Source organism: Bolinopsis microptera, chromosome 1, assembly GCF_026151205.1.
Source record: "Bolinopsis microptera isolate Bmic1 chromosome 1, MBARI_Bmic_1.0, whole genome shotgun sequence".
NCBI lineage: Eukaryota > Metazoa > Ctenophora > Tentaculata > Lobata > Bolinopsidae > Bolinopsis > Bolinopsis microptera.
This window is the reverse complement of record NC_087072.1, coordinates 9417868-9444874: the sequence shown is the minus strand read 5'-3', so window position 1 is coordinate 9444874 and position 27007 is coordinate 9417868. Positions and strand designations below refer to the sequence as shown.

The 27007-nt window shown below is 39.7% G+C and overlaps 2 protein-coding genes across 2 annotated transcripts; one reads left to right on the top strand and one right to left on the bottom strand.

Annotated features, from left to right (window-relative positions):
* The first annotated feature begins 408 nt into the window (after positions 1-408).
* On the top strand, positions 409-25364 carry LOC134819628 (uncharacterized). Its single transcript, XM_063829662.1, has 20 exons — positions 409-1069; positions 1362-1462; positions 1569-2588; positions 2751-2847; positions 3179-3269; positions 3408-3555; positions 3806-3995; positions 4242-4387; positions 5152-5272; positions 5915-6045; positions 6285-6446; positions 15626-15842; positions 16416-16534; positions 16651-16747; positions 21487-21650; positions 22155-22255; positions 22517-22652; positions 23066-23215; positions 23805-23921; positions 24557-25364. Exons 1-20 carry the CDS (start codon positions 448-450, stop codon positions 24659-24661), a joined length of 4035 nt encoding a protein of 1344 aa, XP_063685732.1. The 5' UTR covers positions 409-447; the 3' UTR covers positions 24662-25364.
* On the bottom strand, positions 6441-12177 carry LOC134819634 (serine-rich adhesin for platelets-like). The gene is made up of 5 exons (XM_063829676.1): positions 12029-12177; positions 11475-11590; positions 10422-10524; positions 10211-10301; positions 6441-10003 (listed from the first exon to the last, which is right to left on the bottom strand). Exons 1-5 carry the CDS (start codon positions 12117-12119, stop codon positions 6559-6561), a joined length of 3846 nt encoding a protein of 1281 aa, XP_063685746.1. The 5' UTR covers positions 12120-12177; the 3' UTR covers positions 6441-6558.
* Positions 25365-27007: the final 1643 nt, after the last annotated feature.

Sequence of the window (27007 nt, the reverse complement as noted above, 5' to 3'; positions counted from 1 at the left end):
TTACCAAATGGGTATGGGCATCGATGGGCACAGTGGCACAACAAAGGGCTCTAGAAACACTTTTAGTTTTTACCAGTGTATCCTCTAAAATCATCTAATTTGTTCAATTTTAGAGAGGGGCACCAAAAGGGGAGGAGGCGCCAACAGGTTCTAGGTTCTATGCAATGTATGAGTAAATCTGATTAAAAATCGTCTATGAAGTGTCATGATTGAAGTCTTTCAGTCTTGGTGTTTCTACACCACCTGAGAAATTACTTTAAAATTGATTTGAGACAAATTTCATGAAAATCCAGTAAATCACCTATTGACTACTACCTTAACTGAATTATAACTTCAAAAATTATTCTTTTTTTATAATTCAGATATCATTGTTGATTTTTACATTTTAAATATTTTACTTGATACATCAACTTCAGTAGCTCGATAGGGTTCCAAAAATGACTAACCATGGATGAAGAAGAAGCAGACGTTAACTTTGAGCTGTTGAGAAGTAATTCAACAGACTTAACAGCTATGTCAGATGATTTCTTGAGCATGCTCAACACAGATTGTAAGGCTTCAGACATCGATGAATTCAACTCTTGGTTTCAAGACAATATTACTCCAGATGCCAATATACCAACCTCTGATAGCATTCTTGACGCTTTGGGCACAGACGGTGACCTTGATCCAATGTCTCATAATACGGAGGCCTACAGTTTACAAAATGATCCCTCTTTGACCACTCATTTCTACAGTTCTTACAATGAAATGCAAGCTGTTCCAGCTTCCCAGAACTTCACTGCTCATCCAGACAGCAACTACATTGCTCCTTTTAATCTAGAAACTCCTGTCACATCTCCATATGACGAGGAATCTGGGATGACATATACAACATTGAATAACACTCCTAAAGTTGAAAAAGATCACCCTTCATATAACAAAAATATTGCAACGTCTGATTTGGGAACTGGGGAAGTTGATAATGATAATGACTTCTATATAAAGGAGACATACTATCAAGATGAGTCTGGAAACAGATTCATTGAGCAGGAATACATTAGGAAGAAAGACGTTTCTTACCCAAATGGTAAGTTACTATTTTTTATTGCTCATATTACTTCTTCATAAAAACCCATACTTCATAAAATGCTAAGGTCTTATGTACATGTTCATTGCTCATGAGTCGCTTTAGATGGCTTGAACTGAATCTTTAGATTTTGAGTTCTCTTTGGCTATAAAGCGATGTATAAATTTCTAGTTATTATTATTATTACTAATTGAGTCCATTGGTAACGATCATCTAGATAGAGTCCTCTGAAAATGACGCTTATGATTTTGTAACAAATACAAATTTTCGTGTTACATCTTTTACTCTTTAGGTCAGACCCAGCCGAGCAATCAAGGCTATATTGGTACCAAGAGACCTAGAGTTGCTCAACAGATTGTGGAGCCACAATATCGAAATGTTGCTAACAACAAGGTTTGTATTATGGAATGTTTTGAGTATTTTAATGAAAAGTCTAAAAGTAAATGCAACATTTTAATTTGTGTAATGTTAGTTTTCTAAGCATTGAAATGAATTTCAGGAGTACATGCCTCAGAAGACAGTTATCCGACCTATCCGCAATCAAACTCAAAGAATTCCACCTCATAAAGGTCAAACAAAGTCTAATCCTAACATGGGAAGATCAACGGTAAAAGTAACCCAGCTACCAATGCAGAGACAAATTCCAGTGAAACAGGAGATTAGAGTTGGACACACTTCTGTGAGACCTAGCAGTGAACATAGAAATCAGATCAACATGAACCAGAAGACCCGTATCTACCTCCCAAATGATAGAGGATATCAGAAAGTCACCACCCTCACACCACCTCACACTTCCCCACCTCAGCCTATGTACATTTCCCAACAAGGGAAAGTTACTTCTGCTGTTAGCTACCAGCCATCTGAACAGGAGATTGCGAGTAACGGGGAGCAGCAAAACATCACACCTAAGGACGAGAGATTATCTCCTAATAGCACAGATGTTATCACTGCTTGGGAACAGTCCATCAAGGATCCTTCTCCGGGGTCTATCACCTTCAGCAATGGAAGAGTGCAAATCCATAGAAATCAAGTTCAAGTAAAGTCTCCTCAAATGCAGGTCAAATCACCACAGGTTATGGTAAAGTCACCTCAAACACAAGTTAAGTCACCCCAGATGCTTGTCAATTCACCTCAGATGCACCAAGTGAAAAGTCCTCAGATGCACCAAGTGAAAAGTCCCCAGATGATGCATCAAGCTAAAAGTCCTCAGATGCACCAAGTGAAAAGTCCCCAGATGATGCATCAAGCTAAAAGTCCTCAGATGCACCAAGTGAAAAGTCCTCAGATGCACCAAGTGAAAAGTCCTCAGATGCAACAAACTAAAAGTCCCTCTATTCCACAAGTGAAGCCTACCCCAATGCCACAAGTGAAGGCTACTCCAATGCCACAAGTAAAGTCTGCTCAGATGCCAGTTAAATCACCCCCAGTGGCCGCCGTCACTAAAGTTAGCAAGTCCCCACAGAATGGTAGATTCAACGGCAATCGAGTAGAAGTTGCTAAGATACCTATGATAAAACAGGTAAATTATCATTATGTGTGACTCCATCTTTGCACATAATGTCGAAAATTTGGCCTTTAAAGAACGCATGATATCATATGAATTATTTTAAATATTCAGGTATCGTTTCTAGTAAGACCTAGCTTAGAATTTGTAAATTTGGTTAAATTATGCTCCAATCAGGTTAAAAATGAGATCAGTGCTAAGTCAAGTTGCAAAGTTTCAAACTCTGGCAACAAGAAAGTAAACCACATCTCCATTACGGGCAAACCTGGGCTCGGTGAGTTTTTACAAATTTATTGCCATCATCTGTTTATATGTATTTTGAAAAATAGAAGCTGTGATACTCAGATTAAATAATTATGATGATCCGAAAACATTTAAAATAGGGGGGAAATTAAGCGGCCAAATTTTGAATCGAGATAATATAGGTATATTAAAGTATATTAAAGTATATTAAAGTATATTAAAGTATATTAAAGTATATTAAAGTATATTAAAGTATATTAAAGTATATCCCCCCCCCCCCCCAAATATAATCGGAGGTATAAAATGTCGTGAAATCGAACATGGTCATTTAACCCTGTACATAACTGACGACTACTTTTCAGTAAATCTGAAGGCAGACGAGTCACCGTCAACTCTAAAAATAGTGAAACCAGTGAATTGTACCAAACCTATTATTAAGCAAACTAAAATCAGGTTAGTTAATTGTTTCACTTAAATGATTTTTAGTCGATCTAATCATTATCACAGTAAAATCAATGTAGATATACTTGCTGCATGCTCTGAAAACTCAAGGCATTTCACTCATAATATTTTTCACCCCTAATTTCACAGTGTAAAACAAGAGCACATGGAAGAAGAAGAAGAAGAAGAGCCAGAGGAGAAGCGTACCAATCACAACGCTGTAGAACGCAAATACCGCTACTCTATCAATGATAAAATAATGGAGCTTAAGGACATGCTCGTTCCTAGAGACACTAAGGTACATAAATGTTCACGAAGTTGAAGGAAATTTTGATTTGCAGAAAAAATATTGCTCGATTTACTAATATCTTGTTAAATTTGATCAAATTGCCGATATTGTTACCGTATAGTGACCGTAAAGTGGCCAAACCTAATCTCCTAATTCACCTAAGTCCTAAATTCATCCATCGAATTTTTTCAAGTATATTTTCAACTTGTTCTGCGAACACGTTTCTCAGCTCCAAGTTTTAACCCTCCCTATTTGCCAGATTCAGAAGTCAGGTGTATTGCGTAAAGCAATAGAACACATCAACGGCCTACAGAGCACAATCCAGAAATTGAAATACGACAACGTCCAGCTGAAGAAGAAGCAGGACATTCTGGAACAGAACAACAGTGTGCTGACCATGAAGTTAGCTGAGCAGGGTGCTACTGTGGTCTATCTCGAGAAAACTCCAGGTATGTGGCTGCTTCTTGGGGGGGGGGGGGGGGAGGGCGTTATGGGGGAGGGGCCGGGGCTCAGCTCTTCCTCTTTATGCAGATTATCAGTTCATTCCATCATGTTGGTGTGGAATTTTATTGACATTTGAAATTTATAAGATGAATCCTAAAAACGCCACATCTTAATGAGATCATATTTCATGTTGACAGTATGAACATTTTAAATTCATTTAAAAGTTTATTTTGATGTTGTTCACTCCTCAGATCTGATAGAGCCAGCAAGACCGTACAGCGACCTGGACTTTGTAAAGAAACAAAGTGATGATTCGGCTGATAGCCCTTCCAAGAGCCCTGGTTGCTATAGTAACCAACAAATGTACCAAAACTTACCAGACAGTCCTGAATCTTTGGTTAGTTTTAAATTAGATTATTGCAAAGTTTTATCTCTACTGTCTACTGATCGTGTTAAAAACACAGTTTTAGAGTCTACTAAAGTTTGAGTAGTAATTACTCTTATCACCAGCTCACAACCACAAATTTATCTAACAACTCATGTTTCTCAAAATGAGGTGACATAATCATCAAGTTGGACCATGTTTGCTCAGCAAAAGGCCTTACTGATTTGTAACAAGAATAGTTGTCTCCTGTCAGCACGAAATTGTATTATGTGGTACAGAATAAAAGGTTTAATTGATCATTTTGTGACCCAAATGTGATACTAAAGTGTCTCAGTACTCTCCCTCTCTCGCTCTCTCTCCCCTTGCATAACAGATTTGCTATATAATTAGGTAATTTGGCAGGGGACCTCAAGATTGCCTATCAAGTATATTACTATAAGATACGTGAGGGGCACTCAGAATTAAATTGCGGTGTGTTTGGACAGAGCGAGTTCACACTTTCGCACCGTTTTAACTACGAAAATGTAATGCGTGTTTTCGAATATAAGAATATAATAGGCGGGTTTATACTTTTGCATTTCAACTGCGATAGTGAAGTCCCGGCCGTAGGCACGGGTTACACTAGTATTTGTATAATATCGTCTTACAGGATACCATATTTCCACTATTGTTGTAACTGGAGGGGGTATAAATTTTATATAAAAACTTAAGAATTATTACTCTACTTGAGAGCAGTACTACTCATATAACTGAGTTAACAGTGTCGTGTATCCCAGCGTCAGAGTGACGGAGAAGGACGACATATCCGGAGTAATAGTGGTAGTAGTGGCGGGTACTCCAGCTCAGACGAGACACACGCGGCAAAGAAACCCAGATACATGACCAACGCTTCTCATCGTGAGTAATTGCAACTGCTACCTGAAATCAGACACCAAGTGTGCAGTTCTTAGTTTTATTTTAGATTTTAGAGCGTGTAGGAGACTTGTAGAGAGATAACTAATTAAATTACACAAAAACCCTAGTGTCCCCTACACAAATTATGCAAAAACCCTTGAGCCCTTGTATTGTGTCTCGTAACCAATGTTTCATTATACAGACGAACACAGCTGTTAAGATTAGTAACTTGATTATACCAGCAACAGCTTGTACACTATTTTACAATACCATAATACCTTGGCTATTGAGTGCTGCGCGCGATAATGCCCCAAACTTGTTAAGGGCTAGTGCGATGCGCGACGCACGAAGACGTGTAGAGAGATTCAAAGTATTATGATTTATAATGTACCAATATACCATACTTTATACTCATTAACTTATCATTTATATACTATAATATGTTAATTTGATTCTAATTCTAATAATGTACGAATGGTTCTAAATGATAGAATGTGTAATTTGATACACGCTGCTCATCAAGGCGACTCAAAAGGCGTTTGATAATAATAATATTATGTCGTCAATACACATCTACAATTATGAGCAGCGCTCAGTGTTCACGACTTCCTGATTTCAACTGGTTAACATATTCATACTCCCCAGGTGATCAGAGAACTATACCCATGCTTTGTATGGTCTTCATGTTTGGTCTGTTCATCCCAAGTTTCCTCCCTCAGCAATCCATTGCTTCCACTACTTTCGGGAGAAGTCTACTTTCTGTTTCCAAATCTCACGTACGTACAGAACTCAATTTCAATAATAATTTACCAGAATTATAGTTTGCAATAGCAAATTTCGTTTACCCATCGATAATACATAATATAACATTATATTTAAAGAATTGTGGAATAATACATAAAATTGTATAGGAAGCGAATCATGAAATTTAAAACAATTTTTTTCCTGCATAAGATTCGATATATATTTGTTTTCAGCAAATTCGTTTGATCAAACTTATAAAGTAACCCTACAGGACTACATTACACCTTTGCTACACATGGGAATGGTCCTGCTAGGATTTGTCATCACGACTACTTTGTCCTACCTCTTCTTCGTCATCAAGTCTAAAGTTGTCATCATCGACGAGGGGATCTTCAAGAAACATTTGGACAAAGCAAAACAAGCCATCAAAAACGTAAGTTTTCAAAACTACCCATCAAAAGTTTACATACATTTTCAGCTGAATTATTAACGAAAACAAAATATCAATTCCATCAAGTACTCTAATAAAATGAGATTCAGTGCGATTACATTAACTCATCTAAAGGAGTGGCACTAGGTCTCTCCATGTTAAACATTTGAGCCATGCTCCTAACTCTACTCCCAGCATCAGCTAACCTGTTTCTAGCTCCCTCTAACTCAGTTGACTGTCTGATTATCTGTGCTTTTAACCCTCGCAGTGTAGCCGGGTTTATCTTAGTTTTGCCCTGAAGGGCGTCCAGCAGAGCTTTGTTAAGGTCTTCTTTCAGTTTGTCTTTTTTGTCGCAGTTCTTGCCTTTAACTTGGATAACCACTCCACTTGTCTCGTCATCTGAGGAGATCCCATCGTCCCCAGACGAGATTGTATCGTCCAAATCTTCTTCCTTGATAGAAGGAAGCCTCTCAGATGGAAGCTTCTCAGAGATCGTCGTATTTTGGGATTTGTCAGATTTCTCGTCAGATGGCAGAGCTTTGTCATGATAGTCTGACAGTTCCGGTACCTCATTTCCATCATACTTCCAGGAGGCCGGGTCATCTTCTTGATTTGGCTTAGAGGTAGTTCTGGCAGGTACAGTAAGCATGGGGGTTTCAGTAACAGCAATAATGGGAGGAGAAGCCGGAGCTGGAGTGGCTTTAAGTGCAGGAGCCTTGCTCTTCTTTGTCTTCTTCAACTTCTTCATTTTAGGAAACTCCATTGTAATAATGGGAGACAGTGCCCTGTCTTCTGTCTGAACTGAGGTAGTCTCCACTCCTTTCTCCGCTGTCTTGGGCTCTGGATCAGTGCAAGTCCACGTGTCGAATGTTAGTACCTGAGAGGGTTGTGATTTTGGAACATTGTACATCTGTTCGGGTTCCGCCTTTTTGTTGAGAAGAATCTTAGGTTTCCTACTCTTTGAGGAATGTTTTGAAAGTGACTTGTCTGACTGACCTCCCATAGCTTCTATCAGGCTTCTAGAATGAGACTTTGTAACAGGACTACCTGTACTTGCAGACTTTAAACTGGATGGTTTAGTAAGATTCTCTAGTTTGGGAGGTCGGGAACCTGTCACCCACGTTACCGGTCCAGATTTTGAAGATTCTTTTGGAATTATCTTTCTGTCTTCATCCAAAGAAGGAAAACTTTTATCGTCAGACATGTTGGAAGTTCTATCCGATGTGTCCTCCGCATACTTGGTATTGATACTAGCGTCCACTTTCTGTGTGATGGGTATGATTGTGAGTCCAGAGTTAGCCAGAAGAGCGTTAAGGAGCGCAGTATTTGGTACGTAGTCCTCCATTCTGTCACCTGGCCGTACGAACAGTCTCAAGAAGTCTGGGATCTCTTCTGTTGTGTGTTTAGGATGGTCGTCGAATGGATCATTGACATTGATTGGTTTTTCAATGGCTGATGTCTGCTTTGAAAACTCTTTCGTTTTCAAGGATTTGTTCACCATGGAAGATTTTATTGAAGTCCTTGAAGAGGTTTTGGATGAGCTTTGTTTGCTTGAGGTTTCTTTGGTGGTCTTAAGTGAATCATTTAAAGGGACGTCGCTTGCCTTCACCGACTCGACATTAATAATGAGTTCTTCAACTGAGGGTTTACTTTCCAGATTTCCCGACATATCAAGCTTACGTTTACTTTTAGTTTCCTGTAAATCCTCACGAGGTCCCTCTAACAGCAGCGGCACACTCACCACAGCATCAGTGAAGCTGGGTGCACAAAGGTGGTCCTTAGTGATAACCTCCAATCCTGCATGTGCTATAGGCCAGTGTTCAGGATCACTGATGTGAAGACTGGTATCGGAGTCGGGGTAATCCCGGGTAACCATCCTCACCTCTCTGTCAGCACCTGGTGAACTGGGTGGGGAGCTCTGTGGTAAACTGAGTTGTGGACTCAGGTGTTCCTCTGTAAAACTAGACCGTGAAGTGTGGTAAGTGAGTTCAGAATCTGTCTCAGATACAGACTCACTTACCTTCTTATTGGTGTTCCTACTTCTAGGAGGAGTTTCCAGTATCGGAGTAAAGTCGTCCCACTCAGCTTCATCCTGGGGTACTTCTCCAGGGCTCACTTGGACGGTAGGATCGTTCCTAAGTCGCTCTATCCGCTTGTTTGCTCGGTTCACTGACCTCATCAGCTCTATAAACTCCAGGTCAACTTCCTCTCCTGTCTTGTCGTCTTCTTCTAATGCTTCAGAGATTATATTACTTGTTGAACTTGGCAGTTTACCTGAAACTTTCTCCTCAGAGTCACAGATATCCAGAACCTTGTGCGTCTCCACAGCTTCTTTCTTTATACCACTAAGAAGTCGTCCACTTTTTATATATCTACTCGATAACCTGGATGTATCATCTGAAGTGTCAATATCCAGTAACCTCCTTGTTTCTCCCGCCTCATGCTTGATACCACTCAGTAGCCGGTCCGCTGAGTTACTGGCTGGTGGTTGTGAATTATCAGACAGCATCCTTGATACATTGTACATGTTGTGTCTGTCCGGGTGGTGAGAGGAAGTGGAGTCAAGAGGGGGCTGGTGAGAGGAATCAGAGTAAGAGGACTCAGGTTCCACCATTCTCGTCAGGGAATTCATATCCTGGTTTATCTTGTTGTAGATATCTATCACATCCTTTTTGGAGCGTTTTAGAGGGACTGGAAGTTGTGGAAGCAGAGCTAGGTTTCTGTATACTTGTTCTTGATCTACAGTTAGATAACCATTATCGTCCAGACCGTACTCTCCGCAAAACGACAGATCGCATGATACTAAACTGTTGTCATCTGATTCCAGATGCTGAACTCTGTAATTTCGCCTTGGTTCATCTATGAAATCTCCACTGGTAGTACCGCTGTATGAGATATGAGGAACGGATATAATTTGTTCACCACTGCTAGGTGAGGGAGTTGGTGTTGGTGTTTTACACTGACTGATATTACCGACTATAGTATAGTTTACCGGAATATACCCATACTCCAAAGAAGTGGATACAGAACCCTCACTATCACTCTCACTCTCTACCTCACTGACCATGTCGTGTGTTTCCTCCGTTCCTGAGTAGTTGTACGACTCCGTGCTCTCTTCAAATATCTTGTCTGTGTCCAGGTGCTCGTGGGAATCATATGTTTGCCTCCCTCTACCCTGATCCTCCCAGCCTTCACCTGCATCCCTCATACTGTCGTCACGTGATCCCGTGTCACATTGTGATCTCTCATCACGTGACACCATCCCCTCTTCACATGACTCCGTCTCACATGACCCCACTAATCTGGAGTCCTCTACACTACTTGTCCCACACATATCCTCACTGCTGTAGTCTACAGACATGACAGCAGCCGGTTCGTTCTGCGCTCCCGAGTCACGTGATCCCGCCTCACTGCTCAGATGATGTGATCTGGTGTTACTGATACTGTTTGAGAGGTGTTCTATGAGCTTAGAGAGTTGCTCACTGTCGTCGCTCAGCGGTATATCCTGATCTGTCTCTACTGTCTCTTCCACCAGGATACTCTTCAGACTCCGCACGTTCCTGCAAATAGGAAGAGTATCGGATACTGAGTACTGCACCAAATAGCAGAGTATCGGATACTGACACAACATAAATACAAATTAGGCGACTAATCAGATAATGATTGTATACGTTAATGAAATTTACAAATTACAAAAGGTATTCTTCATTCTTCATTCTTGAAATATACATAACGACTCTGAAGAAGACACATCAAATGTATCTTACTTAAAGAGTTGATCCACCATCCGCTCTAGACTGTCGTCCTCACTAAGTGACACAGGTGATCTGCTGCTGTCTGCTCTCGATAAAACTCGGTCTGTGTGAGGACTGTGGTTACACTCGAATCATCTCGAAGAAACTTAAAACATGTCGACTGACCATGTAACTAATTCTAAAACAATTTCTCTCGGATTAAGAATCGTAGAATCAGAATTACCCTTGTTGACATTAAGTTCCAAGTTGGATAGTGCTAGAGTTATGTTCTCCATTATTGAATTTGTGTTGTCACTGTTCAGTAACTTTTGCTCTTTCTTCCCCTGCTGAACAAATCTTAATCAAGATATGATTTAAAAACGAATGCTTACGAGTACAGTGGAATGACCAACATTTTAATGTATTCTAAGCTATTGTAATAAGCAATTGAAAATAATGTAGATTGTAAAATCCCTTCCAAAAAATCTCTAAAATCTATTTATATCTATACTATATTTTAAACTGGAGGAAATCTCCCCGACAACTGCATAAAAACACAAAAAAATGACCGAAAAGCGACTTTTTGCATGAACCAATTTCAGCTCGAATGAAGTTGAAAAGTAGGTTTTCTTTTTTGTTGTGAGTAAAATATACGTTAGAATAATAGCGCAATTTTAGTTAACTTTAAACTTTTACTGCGTTGTCACTTCTCGAAATTATGCCGTTTTGCCCAGCGCGGTGGGTTTTTAGTATTACATATTATTATGTAACGGAACAGTGATGTAATCATGCGCATGCCAACTATCGAGTCTATTAATAAAGATGAATAAAGATAACGATGAAGACTATTAATAACCGATGACCTTATTACATAGTGCTACACTATTCAGTGAGATCATAATCATCGGTAGAATGTTTTTAAAATGCCCTAAAGACATTTTATTTCCACTTAGCTTCTGATAATATTCTTAATATTTGTCTATAATGTCTGAACTGATATGAAAGTGCATAATTTTGGTAATTTTATACCAATATTTGTCCATAAATTCTGAACTAATAAAGAAGTGGGAGAAGTGCATAATCTAAAATCTTGATATTTCCACACTAAGTCTCGCTTGAATGACTTAAATGTACATCTTTGTTGGGTAAATTTTAATGTCGAAGCGTGTAATAAATGTTAGAATTTATTTATTATTTGTTTATTATATACACAATTGTCACATCAGAATCACCTGATACGGACAATTTATAAAGTCTGCACAATTTTATAATGCCATATAAATTACACCTTTAATACCTGTATAGATTTCACTTCAGATATGATAGAAGCAAGGTCATCGTCTACTCTGTCCAGTTTATCTGAAGTATCCACTCCACTATCTATAGTGGTGTCCTGACACGACCTGATATTATCTGAAACACATTTTTATTGCTATTTATACCCGAAATGTGGATAATACCGTCTGCCTTTTTTCAGTTCTTAACAGATATGCATATATCAGTTGTTTGGCCTTGTGGAATGTGTGATATTAGAACTTGATAGTCTCATATTTATGTAGTATTATAGCTTTATATATATATACTGATATATTATGTAGTATTATAACTTTATATCCTGATATATTATGTACATAGTATTATAACTGTATATTATGTAGTATTATGACAGCCAGTTGTAGAACCGACCACACTAGGGAGGCGGCAGCTTGTATACAAGATGCATGTTATAACTGATAGGTTCCACCTCCCACTGAGTTTTTATCTAATAATGAGATGACCGCACTGGAATAACCCACAGTTTAGAAGTCGTACGATCAGAGTGTTCTATATATAGGTTGCTAAAGTGATTACCTTGAACTCCATGAAGTTGGGTGACCACACTTGCAAGAATACCAGCAACAGTACTGTCCATTACAACTTCACCTCTCATTTCAACCTCCATATCTCTTATCTTAACAACTGTGTACCTTATTCACCCTCTGTGCTCATGATGCTTTGCTGACCGGGTAAATTGTGTTATCTCAAAACTGACCAGCGCCATTCTCATCTCATAATTTATCACAACACTGTTCGGTCGTGCCGCACAACCGAACACTATATCATACATGTGAACTGTGAAGATGTGGTAGTGCAACTGCCGGGCCTGTTTAAAGACCGTGATATAAGCTGATAAGTTGGCTCGAAACAAAGCACAGTATGGTGAATTTCTTATAATCAAGTTTTATTTAAAATTCGATTATTAATCAAGTCATGCAAAATTAACATCAGGCCAAAAACCTCACAGCACCCTACATTTTGCAAGTTTAAAATATATATGACCAGACAAGGATACACATTGAGACACAACTAGATTACACTAGGATACACAGTGAGATACAACTAGGATACACGTATTACACGTATGTCAGTACACAGTGAGATACATATCTGAACTTCCTTAACTTCCCTGATACATCAAACAGAGAAAATACAAGAGAACGTTACAAGACAAAATGTGACAAAATGTGTGCAGGAAATCACAAGGGTTTACTTGTTAGGTTTATACTGTATTTGTAACGCACTTTATTGCTTGTACATTGTATATTGTATATATAGAGCCAGTCTAAAAGATAAGACCCTAACTCCTAGTTGGAGTGCAGTGTAGTCCCTACTAAGTATAGACTATTTGTCTTAGGTGAGAAACCAGACCAATGGTCAACTGCCAACATCATACCAATTCCAAAGAAGGGCGACCTTAGCGAACCAATGAACTATCGGGGAATAAGCTTGTCATCCCTAGTTGCCAAGTCTCTAAACAAGATGGTTCTAAACCGGTTGAAGCCAGAAATCGAGACAATTCTGCGTAGAAACCAGAATGGATTCAGACCAGGAAGGTCAACAACTCAACAGATATTGGTACTGAGACGTCTTATAGAGGGTGTCAAGAGTCGGAAACTGCCAGCTGTTCTGACATTTATAGACTTTAAGAAAGCATTCGACAGTGTACATCGTGGGAAAATGCTAAAGATTCTAGAAGCTTACGGCATTCCAGTCAAAATCGTGCAGCTTATACGGCTCATGTACGAGAAGACAATGGCCAAAGTCCTAACTCCAGACGGAGAAACTGAATTGTTCGAGATACTTGCAGGTGTGTTACAGGGTGATACCTTAGCACCTTACCTCTTTGCAATAGTCATCGACTACTGTATGAGGCAAGCCATAGGCGATGATGCGGAGCGACTTGGACTCACCCTCGAACGTAGAAAAAGCAGAAGAGTGGGGCCCAAGATCATCACCGATGTGGACTTTGCAGATGATATAGCACTTATATCTGAGGACATGGACAAGGCTAACGAGTTCCTGCTCAGAGTAGAATCGGCGGCAGCAAGCGTGGGACTACACATAAACGAAGGCAAGACCAAGGTCATGACACTGAATATGGAGGATCGATCTAGCGACCTACAAAGTCGATCCGGGGAAGCCATAGAAAATGTAGATGATTTCATCTACTTAGGCTCCTGGATTGAGAGCACAGATAGGGAGATAAGGGTTAGAAAGGGAACAGCGTGGGGTGCCCTACATAGACTGAAGGATATCTGGAAATCCAAACTCTCAAAGAGCCTAAAGATTAGATTGTTCATAGCGGCTTGTGAATCAGTACTGCTCTACGGATCAGAAACCTGGACACTGACAAAGGCTCAAGAGAAAAGTTTGGACGGGACATACACAAAGATGTTGCGTATGGTGCTGGGTATCTCATGGAAGGACAAGGTCAGCAATATAACTTTGTATGGTAGCCTCCCAAGGCTGTCAAACAAGTTACGAAGCAGGAGATTAAAAATGGCGGGACACTGCATCCGACATCCTGAGCTACTTGCCAGTGATTTAGTCTTATGGGAACCTACGCACGGTAGAGCACAGCAAGGCCGACCAAGACAAAGCTACTTGTCTATGTTACTGAAGGAAGTTGGGACAAACTCTAAAGAGGAACTGCGAACCCTGATGCGGGACAGGGATATATGGAGGGGGTTTTCTGGCGTAGATCGGACTTAGCTCCGACATAGTAGTAGTAGTAGTAGTAGTGCTTCTTAACAGTTAGCCTGGTTGTTGCGTCCATGACCCGTTCTTCACATTCGCAAAGCCAGAATATCCTGTTCATTCGAGTCAGTATACTGGTTGCTGAAACTTGGCTTGTACCTCGAACACTCAATCTCTGGGTTCCAATATTGGTACCACGGTGCCTCAAACAAAGTTAATACCTAAACTATGGGCTTCTCGTTCAGAAGACTTATTCGTTGTTGAAAAGGCTATCTGATCGGTTACACTGAATAGATAGTCAGTTTAAAAAGTAGTTCTAATTTCGAAAACAGCTTTCCGTGCGTGGTATAATTATCATGGTTATGTCCCAAGAGAACAAGCAATTATTATGAGTGTTTTATATTATGGACCTCATCAAAAAATGGTCTTGGCATCAGCCCAGTTATTAGTGACGAAGGAAAAGTGTTAAATGTAGAATATCCAGTATGTCCTGATTAAGTAGGTAGACTGAATGTTAAAGTTGAGACGACACATTTGATACCTCACTGAGATCAGTGTAATGATACAGGGTGGGCCAAAAGTCAGTGTGCAAACGTTGGGTCTTATACCTCCGCCGTGTTTTATATTTGAGAGCTGTTGCTTTGCAGATGGCATACTGTACTTACTGGTTCGAGGATTCCGTCGTCAAAATTTGAAAATTCGAATATTTTAGACCACGCCCATTCAATATTAAAACACCTATATTGTTTTCTCTGAACATGCTGAACGCCTAATTTTTTCAGAGACGGTAGATTATCAAATGTTGCATATGATCTGAAAACATGAGGCAAAACGGATTAGAAATGACGAAGTTATCAAGCATTTTGTGTATCTCGTTAACAAAATTGACTGGGTGATTATGTGACACCGTGACACGACACCTTAATTGGGCACCCTTAACAATTCCCATAATGTTTAACGGGGTAGTTAACGGGGTCACCTAATCACGTGATTAGGTAAACCAATCACCTGATCACACGTAATGAATAAACTCGTTATGCTTCGTATCTCGGTCATCTGAGAAGCTACAGTTCTAATTCTTTCAGGACAAACGTAATTCGAATGGCCAAACACAATTCAATAACATTTAGCTTGATCCGACTTAACTATCCAAACTATCAAATAAATGTGAAAATGAACCTCCATTTGAAAAAAATGAACGCGAATATTTTTCGAGTTGACAAATTCCTCGAACCAGTGGTGGTACTAAGTCATACCAGAAGGAAGTATTTCAATTGGGCACTCAGTGACTGAGCTATTAAGGCCAACGTTTGCACACTGACTTTTGGCCCACCCTGTATAATCACATAACTTAAATATACATTACTTAACCCTGAATAACTTTAATAATTAAAAATTAATCATCTTAATTACCGAGATAATATCACACAGGGCGAAGAAACGACAGCACAAACGGACCTGGAACAAGTTTTGTGTAATGTGGGTGTAAGAGTGTACCACACAAAGATGTCATACTACATGATGCTAGTAGAGTACACACTCTCTATCTTACCTCATAACAGAGTCGTACACTGGCTGTGTTGCAACAACAGCAATGTTCTGAGTGACATGCTGCTTCATCTTGCTCAAATGCAGGCTTCCAACAGAGGTTTGTTATATGTTTTCAGGGCTCTCTCTCTCTCTCTCTCTCTCTCTCTCTCTCTCTCTCTCTCTCTCTCTCTCTCTCTCTCTCTCTCTCTCTCTCTCTCTCTCTCTCTCTCTCTCTCTCTCTCTCTCTCTCTCTCTCTCTCTCTCTGTCTCTCTCTCTCTCTCTCTCTCTCTCTCTCTCTCTCTCTCTCTCTCTCTCTCTCTCTCTCTCTCTCTCTCTCTCTCTCTCTCTCTCTCTCTCTCTCTCTGTCTGTCTCTCTCTCTCTCTCTCTCTCTCTCTCTCTCTCTCTCTCTCTCTCTCTCTCTCTCTCTCTCTCTCTCTCTCTCTCTCTCTCTCTCTCTCTCTCTCTCTCTCTCTCTCTCTCTCTCTCTCTCTCTCTCTCTCTCTCTCTCTCGTGTCTCTAATCCTTGTAGAATAAGCACTATATTACCTCATTTTCCTGTAATAACTGCTAGAAAAACTGCTAATTATGCTCCATTGCATTCAGATAATTAATTATCTCCGCGTGTACACAGTACACTTCTTAAAACTTTCACAGCTGTATAATATCTGTTACAAATGGTGTATTTTTAGCCAAGCGTTACGCAGAATGGACGAAGCTTTGCTACGCTCTACAAGCATCACGATACAATATCACATCTACTAATGTGTACATCACACTTTCACTTATTGTGCGAAACTCTTTGGCCAAGGTAAGTTCAATAAGATCATTGATAATTGAATAATTGTATTCTTTTGTTGTTTTGTTTTGGTTTTCAGCTTTACTTCGTTTTCATGATAATTTATACTCATTTTGGCATGTTATCAGGCACATTTCTATCGAAGAAGTAACAGAAGAGATGACAGATGGGTTTCACGTGCCAAAGAATTCATTTTCTCAAAGATATTGGAGGAAATATCACTAGGTAAAACAAAAGCCCTCTCAAAAGTTGAGACTTTTTGTATTGCGCGAAATAAGTTTAAATTAGATTCCAGCGCAAAAAACGCGCAATGTTTGCGCGCGCAGATCAGAATGAGGCGACTTTCCGAGGCAATGTGGCATGCGTATCGCTGCACTGTTACGTCATTTAATGTCGTGTACAGCTGTGTATAGCAGTAAGCAGTCATGGAACGTATTCATGTTTCATAGTATATGCCAGGAAGTCAAAGTTAAACTAACTCTTAAAAGTGTGAAATTCGCTGATTGCGATTTATTGTTGGAGTTAGCCTTCCTAGCAGCTTACTTAAAAACCCTACAATCGCCTGATATTGCCTGATATTGTTGCAATCTTACACTCATCCTGGATGGTTGTAGATTGATTCAACATCACTGGTCACACTAAGTCGGAACTCCATATCTTCCTCTAAATTAAGAAGGCTCGTTTACTCAACTTCATTAGTCAGTGTATGCATCCAATTTTAAGATCTGGACTACGGGCATGCAGCAATTAGTCTGCAGTAATGAGCCATTTCTTATGAGGATCAGGCATCTCATAATTTAACGTTGTATAATTGTGTTGGCAAATGCATTTAAACAAAGCTTATACAGACTTGTGTTTAGTCAGAATACACAAAACGGAGCATGTGGACTCACTTCTCGACCACCAACCATTGCATTGGCAAGAAAAATAATATATTAAAGCAGATATAACTGACTGATTTTGCTAAACAATAAACCAGTGCCACTTTTATGAGAGAAAAAAATCCTACAAGTTTTTTCTCGTACAGTACCATAGTCTGTGTAATTCTATATTATTTAGGTATATCTCCAGTGCATGAACAATGTACGTTCCACTACAAGCCTATAAAATGGGACAGATATTATATTCATGTTAACATAAATCAGTCCGATAAAGCCTGCTTCTCTGACTTTTACTACTGTCACGGTGATTGGCGAACCAAACTGTTAGTTGGGGAACAAAATGCTGTCAGTCAAATCTCTATGCAATCATAGAACTCATTCACTTCATGGAAAGATCAGTATTAAGATTCATTATCTCTACTTTATATATGGTCACTGGCTAGACTAGGTGCATTTTTATTTTTGTTAGTGAATAAATCCATGAGTTATCTTACTCGTTACTGAAGACTGAAGAGAATGATACTCCGAAATAACCAATAAATATTTCAATTGATAACGAGAGTAATAATACAATACAACTTACTGTATTGTTAAAAATTCAACACAAATTCTATTCAATTTGGTTTCAAATAATTATTTAAAAAACTTTAAAATTGAGAAATGAAGGCTATGCGCAGCTTCGTAGTCACAATTGTTATCAATATTATTCTAACGTACATTTATGTAACGAAACAATTTAAAATTAAGTGATTGGAACTAGATTATATTTTGATAGTCCATATTATTTTGTACAATAGCGGAACCTGGGCCAAATAAAACTTTTGCAAAAGGTAAACATCTTTAAAAATCTACACTGAAGTCGCCATTGAGAACTCCTCAATATCATTAAACTTATCGTTGTAATTTAATTTTTGATACACAGGTTTTTCATCAGCGTCTTTGCGCAGTTCAATACAGTCGGACAATCGGAGGGAAACTGTGTTATAGTGATGACACTCGTTTCTAATGCGGTGCAGGGTCGAGTAATGTCCGTCGTAACAGTTGGGAGGCGCGGTCGCACTCCCGGTCACGCGCTGACTCATCCTGCACTGACTTGCGGGGTGACCACACGCACCACTTAGCACTTTCCTCTGCTCTCCTAACACACGGTGGAGGCGCTTGTGAAGTCGTCTGGAGACGTGGAGGAACACGATGGTCATGATGGTGGACACGAAAAAGAGGAACGCTAAAACGTAAACTAGGATGAGGATGATGTGACTGTTCCCTTTTGAAGTTAGCAGCAGTTCTGGAGCATTTGTAACGGTCTCGTTTAGAGCTTTTGGGGTGAAACCAAGAATGTCCTTTCTAGTGGTGCTGAACGAATTGTTACTACTGATGCGGCACTCACACGCGCACTCTATCTGAGTCATGCTCATTGTTTGAACAAACTTGGGGATGGAGATAAAATTTGCACCAGTAGCCATGGACACTACATCACCCTCTCCAGTTATGATAGACATGTTACAGACGAGCAAAGTAGATCTGGGTGATTCTACATAACACGCAGAGACGGTGTCGTTTTCAAATGTGAAGGCGACTCTGGGTGTTCTGATGAGCATTGTTTCCTGTCTCGCGCACTCATCAGTCGGCTCCTCTTCGTAAACGTCAAACAATAAGTTGGGGACGAACTTGAAGGAAATGGTAGTGTTGGAGTCATTCACCAACAGATTGTCTGTAGTCATCATGAAGCCCTGGCAGGGGGTCTCATCTCCGTACCACACAGAAACCCGCTCACTCTCCATAACCAACACAGAAAACCCCAAACATTCCAACTCTACTCTCTGCTCCAAGTCTATACTCTTAGCTCGGGTTGCCAGGACGCCGTTCTTGAACATGACGGGATTTTGTCCGCTCTTGCAGTTCCAGGGCTGGGTGTTGTTGATGGGCTCTGTTAGCTCGAACAGTGCACTAGTTTGGCTGAGCGATGTTATATTGTCCGCTCTAAGCACGATAAAGTGGTGTGACTGAGCAAAAGACAATGCGGGGAGCAATGCTAAAAACAGTGATGACGTCACACCACGTGACATGACGTCACACCACGTGACAGGTAGAAACACCAGAGCGAGATAGTGGTGTGACTGGGCGAGTATAACTGGAAGGAGAAGCAAGGAAAGGTATAACATCTGGTAAACAGGTGCTGCAGTAGGGTTTATATCAGACAGGCACTGGGGTAGTAACAGCCAAATTGATCTCAATAAACATTGGCAATGTATTCCTATATACTGAGTTCTGTACCGGCCACAACACAGCTGGTAGAGAGAGCGGTGGGGTTGCTGGCGATCTGGCAGGGTATAATGGGGGACTGGGCGATACTGTTGACACTAATGAGGCTTTGTGTGAGGTGCAGATTACGTAATTAGCACGGCCTGCTGGTCCTCAACAAGTGCTAGTAGCAGTGATGACGTCACACAACAAGTGCTAGTAGCAGTGATGACGTCACACAACAGGAGCGCTCTTCTTGTATTTAGTACTGACAGCTCCGCCGTACACTAGATACCCTTTCAGACTTGCTAAAACATACCTGTAACAAACACATGTTAAAATCTCTCGAGATAAAGCATTTGTGGTAACAAATACTCGTTAAAATCATTCTAGAGATATCTATTGTCACAAACATAATGGAGTAACTGTAGGGATATATATCATAAAGAAACGCGAGGGAAAGGCCGAATAACTCCAATGTCAAGCCGTGGAGTAGTGTGGAGTGTGGAGTACTGGACTAGCGGGCTGTGAGGAGGGACTGTTTACAGGGCCTCATTATCTCTCAGAGTCTTCTCTCTTACTCGCTCTCTCTCTAGCTGGTGTTCTGCCATCTGGTGAGTTGCTCTAAATGCTCTCCTCTCAGCTCTACCACGCAAGGGAGCCAGTCTCATTATGCCTTTTTAGAATGTGGTGGTTACTTAAAGTGGCTTGTTAACCCTAATTAGAAACTGCTGGAGTGCGAAATTCGGGGGTTATTAGGGTAAAAACCTGTCAGGTTATTGGGCCACGGAAAGCGGGATCAGATTCCAAGGTTTTCAGCACCTGGATATAATTTCGTTATCATCTCATGTAGGATGATATTATAGTCGAGGGTAAATTGGAAAATACATTATAGTTAAGCAGACAAATGACACAGTTGTCCCAAATTATTACGAAAGAAAACACGGCAAAAAATCTCACAGACTTGGAGGATAATATAAAGTCAGGGATTATTTCCCTTCGACCATCAAGAAACACAGGACGAATAGCAAAATAGCAAAACTTGTTGTTACTGCGACCATATTCTCAGTCTCTGTTTTTTAAATAAGAGAAATTTCAAACTCGAAAGATTCCAAATGAATTGGGGGATTATATAATATCATGAATAACGGAAGTCTATGCTAACGATAGTGATAGAAGATTAACTATAAATATAGAACTAGTACACCAACACTGTGTAGTATGTATCGAGTGTGACATAAAGAAAACAACATGGAGAGTGTTCATATCCGTGATTCCGTGTACTAACAAATACTAATCCACCCTGCTATTAACATGAAGGTGGTGTAGAAAGTTCCAATATTAATATTGGAGGATGTAGCGAACAGTCCAATAAAGCTCCAGTCCAATAAAGCTGACTTTATAATCGAACCATTTGTTATATAGCTCTCCCTACATTGCAAGAGCGAAGAGTGACTCTCAATGTACCATAATTGAAATGAAAAAGTGCAACAATCTGAATCACAACGTAAATGATAGAGCACTGTTGTCCTTATCGCCGCTAAAAGAGGCAATCTTCAAATCTATTTCAGCTAGAAGTTTTTTTCTAAAGAACACTGCCACAAAAAATGTTCGATAACATGTTATCGCTATTAAAGTGCATTTCTGAAGTTTGTAATAAGAGCGCACCGTTATTATGCTGGCCTGCGTTGCTTTACGCGTTGTAACGTCACTCTTCGCGAGGTCACGAAAGAGTGCGCATTACAATTTTTAAATCGGGAAAATGCTCCTTATATTCCAACGTAATAGAAATGCTATACGCCAAATAGGCCGACACAAAACAAGCTAAATGTGTGTTTGCAGGTGAGAGCGTAAGCAGCACTTTGGAACTGCAACACGCCCAAGACCAGGTTACCAGAGCTGCTCAAGTGCTGGTGTTATCCAGCGAGGGTACGGTGGAGAGAAAACAAGCAGCGGATACTCTTCTCAAGAGCGTGCTTCCTTCTCTAGCCTTCCTTAGACGAGAGGTGAGACAAGATCACGTGGTTTGATATGACATCACGTGACATGACGTCACTTATCGTGGTATGACGTCATATCACGTGACATCATACCACGTGACATGACATCATACGAAGTGTCATGACAACCTTAAGTTACAAAACAAGCCGGTAAGAAACTCAGTGTTACCAAGCTGGTGCGGGAGGAGGTTATTAAACCTAACACACAACGAGTACACTGACCAACATTTGACAAAGAGATAATTGGTAAACTCCCCCCTCTGCTTCATAAAGTAGCCACAGTTCGTAACTTTACTCTGTGTAATTTAGCCGATGTCATTATCCATTTGTTAACTGTTACACAATGGACTTGTGCCTGGGAATGTACTTCACAGGGGAATCTGCCCTCCAAAGTTTTCATAATGGTCTCTTCAGTTTACTGCGGGTTATTTGACATTGGTAGCATCCGTTTACAAATTTTCCGACAATTTAAATAAGTTGAAATTTAGTTTGAAACTGACGATCTTTCAGTTTCCGGCTCAAGTAAAAGAACTGCATTGGTTTATTAGTGTACTGGAAGCGTACCAAACTCCGGAAGAGGAAATCACATCCATCAAGTTCAACGATCTCAGGTATTTAGTGTTTCAGTGTAGCATCAAGTAAGGGTCATATTGACGGTAACTGTGGGAGGTATCGGAAATAAACCCAAGATAAACTAAAATTGCTCTTGAAATAACTATGGGCTCTGTTTTAGTGCACAACTTGCTTATAAATCGTGTACCTCCTACTCTTACAAGGTCGATTTAATAAATATGACCCCGTTGTTACCGTCATTCACAAAACCTTCCTATCTTACTCGCTAAAACAGGTGTATTACAACTCAAATATTACAGCGAGGTTACAAGAGCAGTGAGCACAGTTCACAGCATGACTCAGGAGAACGCTGATGACGTCACAGAGCAGGAGATTAGTGACGTCATAGACCAGCTCCAAAACATCGCCGACTCAGCTCCCTCCCAGCTCCATCAGGTAGGCGTTAAAAGGGAACCAATTACAACTCTTAATACGTATAGAAGGAGGGCTTCCAGGATTAATATCAGGGTATCGACATACATCATGATCTTTTCGGTCTTACTGCATCGCAGTAATTCCACTACATATTCATTCAACTACAAATAGTTAACCATTCGAGAATATGTAACTTAAAGATAACAAAAGAACGAAGAATAGAACACCGCACTCAAAGATGTCAATATCTTAAACAGAAGACAACTCACGATACGATGCTAAAACTTGACCATCTGCCGTGACTTTTATTATCAACACGAGAGAGCAAGAGGGGGGGGGGGGGGAGTTGACGCGTAAATTATATCTGAGAATTAACAAAATTCGATATAAAATACGTCTCCCCCAGATTTCTAAAATATTACCATTCCACGCAGGGTGTGCTGTGCAGTACAGTGGACTGGATGTTTGGTATGCAGATAGACAAGTGGAGGGCTGGAGAGATGGTGTCCCTCGCTCAGAAATCCAACTTTAAGAGGACTTTACAACTACTCGAACTGTTCGGTGGTCACCAGGCACTGTACAAGGTACTTTTAATTTCCAGTTAGCTGGACTAATTTAGCTCGGTAATGAGCAGTGAACTGTAATGAGAGGGAGGAGAAGAAGTTTCCCTGTACGATTAAACCTGCTATTAGCGCTCTCAATTCAGTTCTAGTCAATTCTTAGACTTCTGCTGAGGACGGGATTTGTAATCCCTGGAGGAAGAGACTATTAGGGTTAATGATGTGTAGTATGTATTGTGAGTAAATTACAGCAATCATTATTCCTGCTAATAAGTAGGATTATACAGCGTCTCAGGGCCTTCGTTTTATAATTATTTTAATTTTCGTGAGCTGAACGACTTCGACATGATTATCATGCGAGTCTGGTAGTCCACCGTAATTTAATTGCCCAGTTCAGATTTTCAGATTATCAAGATAATTAAAAATGCTACCAATTAAAGAGGACATCAAATCAGGAATTTTCCGGGAATAAGTTGGTTCAATTGTTCCAACTAATTACACTACCAGCTTATTGAGATTCTTATAAAAAGTCTACGATCAATTAAGCTAGTCCAGTATATGTCAATCTGGCCACAACATGGTCCTTTCCGGAAGTTTGACTGTTTAATTTCAGGTGTCACTGTACACAACAGTCCACAGAGTGATGTGTCAAGCAAACCCCTCCATAACAAAGAGACATCTTCACAACATACTGAACCCTGCTACAAACACCGTCAACAACTTCGAACAGGTAAAATTGAGGAAATTAAATTGAGAGATGGGGTTATACTAATAAGGGGGAGGGGGGGGGCTATTATAGTGTTGAAGTTGCCTTCTGATATCAAGCAGGACCACGAAAGAAATCTTATTCGAAATATGCAACCAAAAAACAAATAAACCGAGAAGAGGACCCTTGTTCCACATTTCAGTGTTCTGAGGGGCCAACTTACACACTAAACAGTTAAATCACTGAGTGTGGGGACTGAATACACGCATATCAGCCTGGAGACTCACTTAATGGCAGTCAACATTCAAAACTACCGTATTAGTGTATTACACTACAGTAGTTTCATGTCAGTCTGTAATCTGATGACACTTCACTCAGCGCTTCCCGTGCGACTAAAGATGCGGTTTTAACTGGTATTTAATCGATGGCATTTATTTGGATCTGTCAATAAAACATAAACACCTGTTAACTTCTAATCTAGTCATGCATGGTGGCATAAGTGGGATTAGATAGGCTATGTGGTTTTATCAGCGGGATAGGGGGGTCGTAGGGGTGTATGTTAAAGAACAGAAACATTCTTACGCGGATATTAAGTGATATCTTTTTAAATCCAGTATAAATATCTGAAATAAGGTTCCTGACAGTCTATTCTATTTCAGGTTCTAGCTATAGAAGTGTGCTTGAAGTACGTGCCCAGTCTCCTCCTCCCCTCTAAAGACAAACTTCTCGACCACATGAACGTTTTCCTCAGATCTCTCAACTGAATAACCAACTGTTAACCACCTTTGAACTGTGCTGAGATTGAAACAGATAGAGCGAGCTTTCTAGTCCCCCCTGCAGAACCATATCTTCATGACAGTGCCTACGTGATAAGAACCTTATCTTCACAGTGTTGCGTGATACGAACTTTCAGACCTGAACAAGACAGGACTTCAGTTCTGTTTCTCAAAACCCAACCTTGCTGAACTATTGTTCACGTGCTGAATCTAAAGCAAAACCCGAGATATGTGTGGCAACTCTGAAGATGAGTTTCCTTTTTACTTATATTTACAAAGGAATTATTAAACTGTGTGTACATTTGTGTACATTGATGATTCTCCTCTGATTCGTTACGCATGTGATTGTGTTTGAGTTTAGCTTCTTTCATTTAAGATTGCGGCCGTTCTAAAGTTTTGATTTAATAACGATAGATCATCATCATTATTAACAAGTTTTCTTCACTGAAAACAGTTAATATTACCGCAAGAGTGAAGCTTGCAGGGTGACTTGTTTTATTAGTAGTAAGGTATCCGCCAATACTAAAAGTTTGTGCCCTTATGATATCATTTGACAAGATTTATGATAGCATTTGTAAGTCTTGAGAAATCTCTGGAGAAAAGTAGTGGCCGATCTCAAAATATGCCGTCCGGATTTATTTTGTGAATTATAGTTGTACTTTTATTATTCTTATCGTTTTAATCTCTTCAATTCGTTGTTTTATTCTACTAATTATTTCTTAAAAGTCATTTAAACTGACCATGACATCTAACTGAAAAATAATCAAACTTTACTTTGTTGTAAAAATAAATAAATTCTAATATAAATCAATCTGAACCTACTTTAACATATTCAAACATAAAGGATTTGATAAACTTTTGGATGGTGTAAATTTTCACATTTTTACAGTCTTGCGGGATATATCGTATTTACAGTTTTGATACAATTTTAGAGGTTTGATCAAAAATTGGCATTAATTATCAGTCTGAAATAATGGTCTCTGAGAAATGGGATTAGTTTCAGCAGCTATGAATTTCAAGTAGGATAATAGTCAAAGGAGCAATAAAGCTAGATGTTCACCCAGTCCATGATCTCTGTTCACATTTGAAGTTTACGACACAGCAAGTGACATTGAGGCAGCCTCAAGTTCATCATCTGAAAATTAAAAGTGGTCAGTATGATTGACGTTGGAGCAGACCTAACTACATTCAAATATTCTTCGCATTTGTCAGTTGTCTTATGAAGGCCATTCTATTCTGAATGTATGTAGATGATATTATATCATCAAGAGTGTATAAGAAAAAGATCTGTTGAGAATCTAACGTTCAGCTGCGAGGAAGATATATTCAAATGTGATCAGAAAACTCGTTAGATTGGCTGAGGTGAACTTCGAGCTTCTTCGGGAAATGCGAGAGCTTTTTAGTCGGTACTCGGTATGCTATCTGAAAGCCCTGAGGAGAAATTGTTTAAAGTTTGATTCGGTCATTTTAATACCTGGTTCAAAAAATATGTTCCTTCCAAAAAGATACCATTTTATATGTTATAAGTATCAAGAAATGAGTCTCCAAGGTAGACTTAAAGGTTAAACTGAATAAAATATAATAATCGCTCACCTAAAATATCATATATCCCTAAATCCTATTTTCTATTATCTGATAAGCTGTAAGCTAGACCGTTTAAGTTTCGTTTTAACTTCTGATTTTGTGTCAGCGTCTCTCGTGTCATCTGACCTGAAATTTAAACAGTTAGTAATTTATTTACAAGCAAGGTTTCAAGACACATGAATTGTGGTGGTAATAATGATATATGTATTTTAATCGGCGGGAACATATTTCCCGCCTGTAAGCAAGCCTTGCCGCAAATATTGAGGACCAGTACCACTACCAGGTAATTGCCGCCACTTCTTTGTGATATAATAGTGCAGTACAACAGTAACACGGATGAACCATTTCCTGCAATCATGTTCTATAATTAGCAGCTCTGTAGGGTTCCCAGCTCCCGTGGTTTGAATTGAGCGGGAGAATGCTCCAGGTGAGGGGCAACTTCCGGGTCACAGAGATTGTTGTCGGTGCATAAGAGGGGGGGCAAGAGCGTGCAGGAGCGTGCATGAATAGGAGAGGGAAGGCACAATACTATTAAAAATAACAGCGGGTTTTAGCGTACTGTATGATTTTATTGATTTTGGCCTTTTTCAGAGAGAAAAATCGCCCAAAATGATCACATTGACGCTTGATCATAAATTTAATTATCTTTTGAGTTTGGACTGAATATCTAAATCTAATGAATTCTTTTAAAAATATTAACAAACCTGGGATTGAAAGGGTTTTCGCTGAGTCGTCCTAAGAAACAAAGTT

Coding starts and splice junctions, on each gene's coding strand:
- LOC134819628 (XM_063829662.1), top strand. CDS start 448: ATGGATGAAGAAGAAGCAGACGTTAACTTTGAGCTGTTGAGAAGTAAT. Junction 3,996..4,241: donor CTATCTCGAGAAAACTCCAG/GTATGTGGCTGC, acceptor TTCACTCCTCAG/ATCTGATAGAGCCAGCAAGA. Junction 6,046..6,284: donor TTTCTGTTTCCAAATCTCAC/GTACGTACAGAA, acceptor GTAACCCTACAG/GACTACATTACACCTTTGCT.
- LOC134819634 (XM_063829676.1), bottom strand. CDS start 12,119: ATGGAGGTTGAAATGAGAGGTGAAGTTGTAATGGACAGTACTGTTGCT. Junction 11,591..12,028: donor CCAACTTCATGGAGTTCAAG/GTAATCACTTTA, acceptor AATGTGTTTCAG/ATAATATCAGGTCGTGTCAG. Junction 10,004..10,210: donor ATGGTGGATCAACTCTTTAA/GTAAGATACATT, acceptor TCCTATTTGCAG/GAACGTGCGGAGTCTGAAGA.